Source organism: Belonocnema kinseyi, chromosome 8 (genome assembly GCF_010883055.1).
Source record: "Belonocnema kinseyi isolate 2016_QV_RU_SX_M_011 chromosome 8, B_treatae_v1, whole genome shotgun sequence".
In the NCBI taxonomy this organism is placed as follows: Eukaryota; Metazoa; Arthropoda; class Insecta; order Hymenoptera; family Cynipidae; genus Belonocnema; species Belonocnema kinseyi.
The window spans coordinates 45,844,349-45,857,898 of record NC_046664.1 but is presented as its reverse complement, the minus strand read 5'-3'; the positions used below and the strand labels follow the sequence as shown (position 1 = coordinate 45,857,898).

Here is a 13,550-nt window from a genome sequence, read left to right as displayed (position 1 = left end):
AGTCACGCCTACCCCGAAAGGGAAATGGCTTAATGGTGTAATAATAATAATAATAATAATAATAATAATAATAATAATAATAATAATAATAATAATAATTTAATATCTATACTGGTAAGGGCCTCCAATTTTTCATTATCTAATAAACAGTCTGAAAAAATGTCTATAATTTACAGAAATACAATTGAAATTCTTCTTACCGATTCCAGAAGAGGAGCCATTGATCGAATTGGAAGAGGATGCCACGTAAGGATGAATGTTGCCATTTTCTAAAGTGGAATTCCTCAATGGTGAGATATTCGGTCTCAGGGAAGAACCATCACAAGAAGAATCAGCACTTCCATTGAGAGTACTGGATAACAAAGAATTCGAGGAATTGTTTCCCAAAGCCTGAGTGCTGGTAACAGTCACTGAACCAGGGATTGAAGAAAAACTGGAAGTGATCAAATCTGCACCACTCGATTCGTGAATCCAAGAGGTACTCGAACTTCGTGGCTCTGATCGGCAGCTGTTGAACCTTGGACGAGGTGGATTTGGTGTATTACCTGTTTCAGGCAAAAATCAATGGATTAGATGAATCGAAAACAATTAAATCTCTGGGGAAAAACCTGTTTTTCTGTCAGCCTAAATTATAGAGATTATTTATTACCCTATAATTTCATTTCTTCTTTAACAATAACTCTCAAAACGGTAACATATATTTCCCCTGCTGTGAAAGGATGGCTATTAAGGTGCCTCATGCAATCCCCCCCCCCCTTTTTTTTAGATTTTCTAAAGCTTTGACTTGGAAATTTCTTTTCTTTGGCGAGCCAATAATCCACCTTTTTAAAATATATGGGAAGGTTGCTATGTAGACCCTCAAATTTGGTTAGGTTTTATGATGAAGTTGAGATTAAGAAGTCAAATTCATTTCAAAATTTTTGTTTTAATCATGAAACATTCAGGAAATATTACTTACACTACTGAAAATAACTTCTACTATTGGAGAAAAAAATACAAAGAATTCTTGTCCTACAATTAAAAAATTTTTTTCAAACATTTGACTTAATAACTTACATATAACGAATATATATATATATATATTATTACATAAATTACTCGTAATTCCGAAAAAGGAGATTTTCAAGAATTTTGAAAATTTTCAAAAGAATAATAAAAATTTCTTTAAGATTCCTGAGAAAATTTCAAATGATTTCCTGAAATTTTGAAAAAAAAATTTGTCAATGCAAGATTGCAAAGTTTTAGAAAAATTAAGTAAGTTTATATTATTAAATAAGTTTATAATTAAGTAAATTCAAGCGATATTTAAAAATTTTTAAAGATTAAAATATATGTATTTTTTTAATTTCTATTTTCGATCCACTAATCAGTAGATCAAAAATGAAAAAACTGTGAATATTTTCCTTATCTGATCAAACAAGCAACATCAATCAATACATTCAAAAGTAATTAAAAATAAAAACCATTTTAAAAAATTTAACATGTAGATTTTTCAAGATTTCGAAATACATTTTTTTAGCTTTTTAAGGATTTCAAATCAGTTGATAATAAAATTATTTTCTTATGATTCCTAGCAAAAATTTAAAGTTGAATTTTTATGTTGCAAAATTAATTTTAAGGTTTATTTTTAAGACAATTTTTTAATTATGACAGGTTTTTCAAAATTTTATAAATAATTCGATTCATTAAAAAAATATACATATAGGCATTTTAGAAGTTTAGAAGATAGGAAAAATATTTCAAAACATCAAAAGATTTCCGAATATTTATGAAATATTTTGTAATTTCTTGCAAATTTATACAGGTCCTAAATGTTTTTTAAATTTTCAACAGATTTCTTTTCAATTAATCCTGTGAAACAAAAAAAATTTCTACCGTGACTGAAAAATATTTTTAGGTCGAAAGTTAACATTTTTGTTGAAATTTTGATTTAAGATATCTGATATCTTCAAAAATCTTTCTGAATATGTATACTCAAGTATATTAAACAAATTATATTGATATAATCTTAAAAACAAATGATCTTAAAAAATAGTTTTTCAAAATTTTTATTATCTAACAATGATTTTCCGTTTTAAATCGAAAAACTACACGTGCACGTGAAATCTTTTAAAATACCATAAATGTTTTGAAATCTGTGAAATACCCGAAGTTCTGAAAGTTCAAATGAACGAAATATTTTTTGATATTTTTATTTTACCCATAAATATTGTTCCAACTGCAATTTAAATTATGCACTATAATTTTTTCAACAATAAATAATGTCCTATATAAATTAACAAACATTTTAACACTTTTCCTGATTTGCAAAATCAACAGTAAAAAATTTCGTTCATTTGAACGTTCGGAACTTCAACCACATTGAAAAGTGTCAATAGTGGTCAGCCCGAGGCCTGGAATCTTCTTTCGTAAAATTTGAAAATTGAAAAGCGAAAAATTCGACTTTGAATAAAAATTTAATTAAAAAAAAAGAACTGACAAGATCCACGTTAGCAATATTCATCGCTGGTTTAGCAAAAAGAAAGTAGCTCGACAAGATCGTATATGCACTCTTGTAGTCATTTACATCGCAATTATAGGAAGAACGTAACTAACTGGTCCAGGTCGAGGGGGAGAAGCAAGAGTCTGGACCTTTGCAATTTAAAACCAATTATATTATATTAATATGGGCGCAACATCCTATTCCTGATCTTGTATTAATGACTCTTATTTAATAGTCTATGGGAAAAGATTAGATGATTGTAGGGTCGACTTCCCTTAAGATTTATCCTTGTTAAAAAAATACTTCTGTGATTAGAGATTGATTAAGGTCTTGTACATTCCTCAATTCCTGAGGGTAATCTCTCTTTAAAATCTACGGTTGCTAAAGAACCCGATTTCAAATTCTCCATCTTCTTTAGGTCTGTGAAATCCATTTTCCAAAGATACCAATTCTTATTGTATATAATTATAGATATTTGTCAGAATTAAATTTTTAATTATTAGTTTTAAAAATGCAAGCATATAGGCAAGTTTTATTTTTATTATTGATCTTATTTGTTTATATTAATCAAAAATTGAAAGTAGTCTAAATGTGAATGCTTTAGACTTTCAGAATTTGAAACTTGCAAACTTGATCAAATTAAATTAAGTAATATTTTCAAAAAATTCAATTTAATTAACATTTAAAGCTTTCTAATTATTGTAAAACTCTGTCAAATTTAAAACATATATAATTTATGCTTTCGAAAATGTAAAGTGGTTAAATATACAAAAAATGAAGAGATTTTTACATGAATAATCCACATGAATCAAATCCTCACAATTTGATAAATTATTTGATTTGCCAATACTGCCCAATATTTCCCAATACAAAGCATCCTGATTTATAAATTTATACCAGTTTAAACCCAATAAAATAAACAAATAAAAACGGAATATTTGTGTAATTTGTTAGAGTCTAAATTTGAAAAAATCCTGATTCTTTCAAAATTAGGCAACGAAGTTTGATAGATTTCAAAATACATTACTTCTAAAATGTAAAGGGACCAATTTAAAATACTTCCATAATTTAAAGTTCTTGAATTTGATGAATTCGAGATTTGAAGAATAAAATTTGAACGATTCTAAAATTCAAAGCCTTTAATTAATTTTAAATATTGATACATTAAAAAATTTGGAAATCTTGTAACTTTCTAAACTCCAATAATCTAACATTTTAAATTGGAAAAATAAATGATTGAAACTTGAAAATCCAATATAAAACTTTGCATTAAAATTAAACTCTTTAATTCAGTAGCAGATAAAAATAAATGAAAAATTACGACTTTCAATTGGTAAGATTGACAATTTCAAACCTCTTAAATTGAACAAATTTAACTAATTTCATTTAATTTCCAATTCAAGCAAAAATTGAATATTATTTTCGTAATTGCAATTTGAGCCATTCAAATTTTAAGTTTAAACAGATTACAAGACCTAAAATCTAATATATTCTAAGATTCAATGCCTTTAATTTTAAATATTGATTAATTTAAAAATGCTGACTTCTTGCGTTTTAATGACGTTTAAAAATATATAACTTTGAAGGCTTCATAATTTTCAGGGTTGAAAAGATTCAGATTAAAAATTAAACAATAAAATTGTTTTGCATTAAATGGAATCAACACGGAGAAAAATATATATTAAGACTCAATATTTGTCCAGATATTTAAGTGTAATATCTTTGATTTTAAAATTTAATATCCACCTAGTAAATTTTAATAAATCAATATTCTTATATTTAGAGTTTTTATTACCAGGATATTGAATTTTAATATCGAAATATTCCAGTTTAGTATCTAGATCGTCGTCCTATAGTTAAAAATTCAAATTTTGCATCAGAATATCCATTTTTCTCCGTGAACAACATATTTAAATTTAAAAATTAATGAAAATTAATGGTAAAATGACTAATTTTTAAGGAGCCCTAAATGAGCCTGAAATTATATTAGAGAAATATTTTCGTAAAATTAATATTGGGTTAATTTTTTTAAACAATAATTATTGAAGAAGAAGGGATTAAAACAAACTTATTTTTAATATCCTACTCATAATTCTACAGCCAACTAGATAATTGGCAAGATAAATATTAATTCTTCAAAAGAAATTACTTTTATGATAAAAAATGCGACATAATATAAATATTGCAGATTAAATACCTAATTCCTGTAATCCAAACAAAAGTAGCTCTAACGATCAGATAACTTTATTTTCCCACTATTAAGCGCAGCCTTAAAGGCTCTTTAGAGGAAATTTACTATGAAGAAATAAGTTATCAGTAAAAATACTAAATTATTAGCGATTTATTCTACTAGTTTGATACTTGATAAGAAGCGAAAGTTTTCACGCAAACTCGAGGAGCGAGAGAGCATAAATGTCCAATTACAGAAATTTAACGACATTAGGATAGATTAGACTGAGGCGATGATTATCGCTTACGCACGAAGGGAATAAAAGTTAACAGGTATTTTTTATTTATTTAATTTTTATATTATTTTCTACTTTATTTTAATCGCGTTTATTACATGCTTCCGTGAAAACGGGCCAGGCCGCGTATTATGCGTACGGATCGTTTGAATAATATACTCGTACTTTTACTTTCGAGGCAATTTCTCAGAATAATAATGGACCTACATAACTTTGACTTTATTTTTATTTGGATTTTTTTTATTTCTTTTTCATTCCTTAAATGACCAAATGACCAACTTGCCTCGCTGGTTTCAAGCGGATTACCTAATTTCCCGTATTCCTCTCAAATCTCGTTTTCGCGATGCAAAGTGCGTTTTATTTTTACTACTTGTCATTCGCAAATACTATCTGAGTTACGAAAGAACTTTACTCACTGCGAATGGTCGGTGTAACTTGAAGAATGGTACTTTGCCCACCAGGAAAAGTGGCATTCCTTTTATGTCGGCCCTGTAAAACAAAAATTTATTTGATTAGTTAATTTGATAAAGTGACAAGAATGATTTTTTATTTCCAAATATTTTCAGAGAATACCTTTTAAATCAGACTGAATCGATTTTCACGAAGTAATTATACTGTTTTTGGAAGGAAATAAGACATGTATATATTTACTTAAGAATATTTTCACTAATTAAAGAATATTTTACTTGGGGGCGTGCATAAATTAAGAAGTCTTCTGGGTGTGAGGGTAGGTTAATGATTTTTCTATGCTGTCCTGAATGGGGGGGGGGGGTACTTGAACAAAAATATTTCTTACGTAAGATATTTTCACGGCTGTGAATCACTAAAAAGCAAAAGTTAAACAAATTGCTAGAAAATTCAACTATTTTTAGAAAAGAATTAATTTCTTTGGTAAAAAATTTAAGTATATTTTCGAAAATTCTTTTTTTTCAATTCATTTTTTTAATTTAAATCTAAACTTTAGATTTTTTGTAGAAAATGTGTCTTTGTGGTTGAAAATAAATTCAACTATTTGGTGTGGTTCAAAAATAATAAGTTTTAATTTAATATTCAATTGTTTTGTTGAAATTCAGCATTTTAAAATTAAATGTACCTAATCTAAATAAAAAATTTTAATCTTTTTTTGTTGAAATTTCAACTATTACATTTTTCATATAAAATTAATATTCTCGGTTGAAAATTTAACTGTTAAGTTAAAAATTTGGTTAAAATTCGTGCTTTCAGTAGAACATCAATATTGCTGTTGAAAATGCATCTTTTGGATAAAAAATTAAGATTTTTAATCTAAGAATTAAATTAGTTTCTGAAAGCTTTGTCTTTTTGGTTAAATTCAACTTGTAAAAATTTTAAATACAAATATTTTGGTTAAAAAATTCTATGTATTTGATAAATATCTACTTTTTCAATTTATTATTATTTTTCATTAAATTATTTTAAACACTGCAATAATTTTGAATGTAAGTTACCAAAATGATAACTTCCTTAACAGCAGAAAGGAGGGTATTATGTATTTTCGAAAAATTATCATTATATACTATTATTTACTTTTTATTATTGTATTACATTATATTATTGTATATTACTCTACTCTCTAAATTTCCATCAGTTAAAATGTTTACTAATTTCAATTAGTGACTCAATTCTAACGATGACCAAAGTTAGTAATTGTTACTGATGCATTAGTAAAAAATAACTGCTTTATGGCTAGAATTGAGCCACTGCTTGAAATTAGTAAAAATTTGTACTCATTCAAATTTAGAGAGTAGGCTATGGAGACGCGCTACTTGCAGGTTTTATGCGACTTGGAACCAACCCGGATGACTGCAGTCCGGCATACACAATAGCTACCATGTTGCACTTTGCAGGCGCAAAAAACTCAATTCTTAATCACAAAAATACACAACAAGAACATTTTTCGAAAAAATCTCTATGTTTCGGCTGGTATAATTGCCTTTATATTATGTGGTTAAAATTTTACATTAAACAATGCATTCTTGTAGACATTACGGATCTGGCATGAATCCGAGTCGTTTTAAGAGCCTTAAAAACTCTACATCAAGCACAAATTAATTTTTTTAAAGCATTAAAATGTCTCCACCCCTTTTTTTCTGACTGGTCTGAAGTAATCTCGAGTGTCAACGCCTTCTTGAGACTTTCAGTCGAATCCAGCTGGATTGGATGAGGTGATCGTTGAAGGAGAACAAAAAGCAGTAAAACTGATAATATTCTCAGAGTGAAACTTCTCGCCTTGTGCATAATTCATAGGATCGTCGATATTCAGAAACAACAATACTGCGAGTGTAATAAGGGTAGCCGGGATTTATTGCATCGGTTGTTTATGCATACATTCGCGTCAACTATATAATATTGTTACGCACATTACCAACAAGTTGCGATATTACGACTTATAAGAGACTTGTAAAAAGTCTTCTCAGACATTTCAAGGCAGGGCTGTTCGATAAAAATGAGAAAAAACCGATACCGAACTGAGAATATCAAAGAACACTTGTCAACTTTAATCGACTATTTCTTATTGCCTTTGACAACCACTTGAAAATGTTGTACATATATTTCACACACTCGGCTTCCAGGGCCAATTTTTGCAATTATATTTTATTAGACGTATTAATATTACAGGGGGGGGGGGGGCGTAAAACTTCATGATCAAAATTTGCAAAAATTTCCCTGATTTTTCTATGAGTAATTCTTCATTTTCGCTGAACATTAACTTAACAGAAAAAGGCTTTCAAAACAACTCCATTTAAATTCAAAACAATTAAAATAACTTGGAAAAAAATCCATTGATTTCAGTAACACTGGAGTGAATCTACAGGAATTTAAGGTAAATGAGAAGAATTCAATAATATTCATAGAGAAATGTAAGAGAGTTCAAAAGAATTTCATTTATATATAAATTTTTATAAACACCCTCAAATATTTGAAAATCGTTAAAATAATATAAAATAGCTCAATTCTTGTGAATGAATTCATTGAAATCCATTAAAATTTTATAACAAAACAATAGTAAATAAATTCTTTGGGGCCCCGTTAAAATATTATAAAATCCCATGAAAAGCTAAAATAATCCATCGAATAAAGCAGAATTAAGCGAAATTAGAGAATTAAAGTGAATTATAAAAATAACCGAATTTAAAAGAATTCAGGATAAATATATAATAATTTGGGGTGAATTCCAAATTAAAATTAATAGCAAACAATATTTAAAAATCTCTTCAAATCTTTGAAACCAGGAAAATTTGAAAATTTTAAATACCCTAAAATGTTTGCTATCCTCTGAAATAACTTCACACTATTAAAATTTATTAAAAATTCCTTCGAATCTTTTTAAATACCCTGAAATGTTCCAAATCTTTTGAAACCTTTTAAATCTCTTAGAAATTTCTTAGAATTTTAAAAATACTCTAAACATTTAAAACTCTTTAAAATCCCTTCAAATTATTGAAACCTGTTGAGAAATTCTTGAAATCTTTAAAAATACCCTAAAATATTTCAAAAGACTTCAAAAAAATCCAGAAATAGGTATGAATCTGATTGTATAACCCATGGGTTAATTTATTGAAAGAAAAGTGACTAGAAGCGATTTGAGAAAAAAGACTTCATAATTTTTGCCAGTTACTTAAAATCCTTCTTAAAGAAATTACCTGACTTTAACCATTTTTTTCATTCCATAAATTTTCCTGATCTGAGGTCACCCTGCATTATATATTAGCAAATCTTTTAATTTGAAAAAATAAATATTTTATTGCAGACTTGAAGTTAAATAGCGAGCAGAATGACAGAATCAATTATGTTATAAACGTTATTCAATTAAGAAAAAAAGTTGCCTTTATTGTTCAAAGACAGGAAAGCACTCGTTAGATGAATAGTTAAAAGTAAAAAAAAAAATAAATGTTTCCCGCACCTTTTGCCTTGGCCTGTTAACTTAATCGCACTTTTATAGAGATAGTTGTGACAAGGAGGCGTTTTCTTCGATCGATCAATCATTGACTGTATAATGTGTTCGATTAGATATTAACTTGGAACTTATATGATCCGCTCTTGCACCTTTGACACCATAAGGTCACGAATATCATGTCCCTTTTAGGAGTAACCTCAACTTCAATTTGAAAAGATAATGTACAGAAATGGGAAGAGAAAATCAGAATCTTCCTGTAGAAAAATGACCGTTTAATACTTTAACAACAAATTATTAATAATAATAAATATTTTAGTTCATTTATTATCTTTGTCCACGTTGAACTCCTATCTTTCCGCTCGCTTTATCATTGATTTTCAAGTTATTTAATTATTCTGTTTAGATTAAAATAATTGAGTTTTAAAAATCGTCGTGCACAATTTCAACCCTTGTGTACAAACCCAACCTTATCCATGTTATAAATAATTATAAATTCCTTCTTCTCTATTCTAATTAATAAATATCAAAAGTGTATGTCAAGAGCACAGAACTTAATTAATAATTAATTATTATATCATAATTATTTCAATTATTATTAATAATATTATTACTCTGACTACTTAATACATTTCACGTGCAGGAACCAAATAACTTGATAAGAAATTAATAATCCACTTAAACTTGATTTTTTTTATACTGGGTCGGGGTACCTTTGGAGTGTCCGTGACCAGTTGATTAATTTTGCGAAAAAATTCATAAATAAATTCTTAATACACTATTTTCTTAGAAGTGAGCTAAATAACGACAATTCGGAGACACCAAAACAAATTTCAATTTCTATTCCACTTACATGCAAAAATTATACGAAGTTTGGAATTGTTTAACTTTTAACCCCGCAAGTTTGAATTCATTTAGTTTGGAAGTTTCTAATTAGAAAGCATATAATTTTCGAATTTTTTAAAATAATAAAACTTTAAAGGTGTCGGTTTAAATTTAAAATTATAGTTTTTAATGTACAATTCTAAAGCAGTTTGATTTTGGAGGCTTTGAAGATTTTTTTTTGCTTCAAAAGCTTAAACTCTAAAATACTTGGTAAATGTCTTAATTTTTTAAAGTTTCTAATTTCAAATTTCACAATGCCGTAGTTTTAAATTTAAATATTGAAAAATCCAGAACAATTTCGTTATTAAATTCTTAAAAACTGCAAAATCCTCTATTGAAGGCTTTTATTCAGTTTTGAATTTCACAATTTTAAATTTAAATATTCTAAACAGTTTGGTGTCAATTTTAGTCAGTTTTAAATTGAATAATTTTAGATTTAAATCGTCTAAATTGTTTTGTTACAATTTTAAACGTAAACAATTTTCAGTTTAGAGGATTTGTAATGAAACAATTGTAAACCAAATACTTCCAGTACAAATCAAAAACATCAAAGAATATATAAGATAATATCTTAAATTCAAGCATTAAAAAATAAGAAGATTTTAGAACTAGACATTGAAAAGGCTCAAATTGTGCATTTTAAAATATTGGAATCATATATAGAAATCGTGTTTTGTATTATTTTTTAAAATGATAATTTTTAATGAAGTATCTTAAAATTGTATAGAATTTCATTGGAAAATTTCAAGAAAAAATAATAATTCTAAGTATGAAGTACTAAAAATTAAACGATTTGAAATTAAAAATTTAAAAATGGAGTTTTTTAAAATTAAAATAGAATATACAATCTATACAATCTGAAATTACTGAAAATATTTCACGATTTCTTTAATTTTGAATGGTTGCAAATTTAAAGTTCTAACGTTTCATTTTGAACACTAAATTTTTTATTTTATAGCTTTTAATTTGCAATTAAAATGAATTGACTGAATTTGTAAAAGTATAATTAACAATTTCTAACAAATTTAATTTTCTTAAAATTATTGAGACTTTAAAGGTTTTGAGCACAAAAAAGTTTGAAGTGAAGTTTCATTGATAATTTTTATCATTTAAAGTTGTTTTTTATTTTGAATTTTCTTCAGAATAATTTAATTTGATTGATAAAAATTTAAAAGTCTGAAATTTCAGATTTGGCTTCCTATTTTATTTTCCTATTTCAAATTGTCAAATTTTAAGCGCTTCGACTTGAAAATTATTGAAATTACAAGCAATTCTATTTCAAATGATTCGATTTGGAATACTTTGATAATTAGAAATAATACAATTTTATTTCCTTTAAAAATTTAATATTTTAAAATTGCCCTATTTCCAAAATTCTTCCATTCAAAATATGATTGGTAAATTTTGAAAGCTTTGGATCAGAGATAGTACAGTTTCAACTCCTTTTGTAATGAATTAGTCCAGTTTTCAAAATTACAGTCTGAAATTGTTCAATTTTGAGTGCTTCTGATTAAAGATTTTAAATACCTTCAATTTCAAATTATTCAATTTTAAAGACTTTTATTTAAAAAAGAAACAAATTGAATAATCATTAATAATTAGCAGTGGTGTCTTTTCGTAGGTCCTCATTTTCTAACTTAATTTAATGTTAATTGGTCCTTTTTTCGAAATTTGATCTACCAATATAATTTGATTTTAAACGATTTTAATTCAAAATTATTAATCATTGATTATTTTTTCAAAAATGTATTAAAAATAATATTTAAGAACTGAGTCAATAATAGCTTATTAAACTGTTTATATATTTGTGCTAGGAAATGTAAATTGAGAAATGTGGGCGCGAGTACTACATTTACTGATAGTATTAATAATAATAAAAAGAGAATACTAAAATATATTTTCCAGCTCTGACAGAAAACAAATGTTGAAATAGTGTTATTTTAGAAATTAACATTAGGTAAATTTTCTCATAAATTAAAAAGTAGTTTAACGACCAGTACCAGAGCAGGAAAGATAATTGTAGCGATAATTACGATGAGAGTAATTAATATAATTACAGGCATGTGTAAAAGAATGATTGCTTCTTCCAAGGGCCCAAGAAAATACGGACCATAATAAATATATTTCAGTCGTAACGTAAATAGGTTACTTGGACGTCAAACCAAAGAAAACGAACAGAGCTCGTTTACAATATTATGCAAACATCTCGTTATTTCACAATGCCAAAGCGAGTAACGGAAGCAAAAAAAAAAAAAAGAATTGAGACTTATGAATGCCCTTCTTATAGAAAAAATCGAGGACATCGATGGAAATTTATTGGTTCTTGAATTCAAGCGTAAGTGCGGATAACTCGAGACTTGTGCTTCATTGATTTGTAAGACTTGTAAGCATGTCTGCTTATTGCAAAATTAACACGTTTAATGTAGATCAAGAGATTCCTAAGAATTGAGTAATCTGGTTTCATTGTTAATTCGATAGGATAAAAAGGAGTCGACATTAAAGAAGATGAATATCAGTATTTAAAATTATTTTAATGATTGTACCGTAAACTGAAGCTCAGCGGCGGATATGAAAAAAATTATATGAAAACTATAGAGGCTTGTAACTAAAAATTGTAAAACATCGAAAAAGCAATACGTCGTTTTAAATACAGAATTAAGGTTGCATCGCTTTCCCTCACATATGCGACGCTTCGCCCAGTTATCCAAGTAGTTTAATTTTTAAAAAATAGCTGAATTTTCTACAAATTTATAGCATTTTCGAACAAAAAAGATAAATTTTCAATAAAAAAGTTAAATTATAAAAAAATAATTGAATTTTCAACCTGCAAAGATAAAGTTTCAAACAAATTGTCGAATTAAAACAAAAAATCAACCAAAAACAGTTGCAATTGTAACCAAATAGTTAAACTTTAAATCCTAAAAGAGTATTTTTTTAGAAGATGAATGAATTTTCAACAAAAAGACGAATTATCAACAAAAAATTTAATAGTCTATATTTCAACAACAAAAAACAATTGTTAACAAAATAGTTCAATTTTTAACCAGAGTTGAATTTTCAACAATATATTTCAATTTCCTACAAAATAGTTTAATTTTTTAACAAAGATGGGCTCATGAAAAAGTGTAATAATTGATATTTCCCGAAAAAATTAAATGTCTACAAAAATAATTGAATATTTAAACCAAACAGACGGTTTTTCAATCAAGAAGATTCATTTTCTACCAAAAAGGACGATTGAGAAAAACTACATGAATTTTTACATGAATAGTTCAATTTTAACTAAAAAAGCTAAATTTTCTACAGTCTATAAGAAAAAATGTTCTCCAAACTGTTGAAATTTCAAACAAAAAGACGAATTTTCTGCGAAACCGGAGAATTTTACACAAGAAAATATGAATAATTTTCATCCATAAAGTTAATTTTCAACGAATCAGTTGCATTATTAGCGGAAAAAAAGGAATTTTCAAGCCAAGCCGATCATTTTTTTATCAAAAAAGGCGAAATTACAACTAAAAAAGATAAAATATCGACCAAAAATAAAACAATTACATTTCTACTCAAAAAAATTAACTCTAAGTTTGAAACAAAGAGATGAATCTCAATGAAAAAATACATTTTTAATAAAGAAGTTCAACTTTTACCCAAGTAGTAGAATTTTCAATTAAATAATATCAATTTTCAACAAAACAGTTCATGGTTCTACGAGGGTAGTTCAATAAGTCCTTAGAATGACCAACAGATGGCGCGCGAATCTCTCCAAATCATCTGTTTTCAGTCAGCACCACTCCCGACTAGATATATG

At 26.8% G+C, this 13,550-nt stretch overlaps 1 protein-coding gene across 4 annotated transcripts in view; it reads right to left on the bottom strand.

The window, feature by feature from the left end:
- The window catches only part of LOC117178254 (protein outspread), a 368,009-nt gene that overhangs the window by 54,853 nt on the left and 299,606 nt on the right, over nucleotides 1-13,550 (bottom strand). For all 4 annotated transcript variants that reach the window (XM_033369600.1, XM_033369601.1, XM_033369602.1 and 1 more), the window contains exons 5-6: nucleotides 5,364-5,436; nucleotides 201-545 (exon numbers count right to left, since the gene is read on the bottom strand). In XM_033369600.1, the coding sequence (XP_033225491.1) occupies nucleotides 201-545; nucleotides 5,364-5,436 (418 nt within the window). The remainder of the gene's footprint in view (nucleotides 1-200; nucleotides 546-5,363; nucleotides 5,437-13,550) is intronic.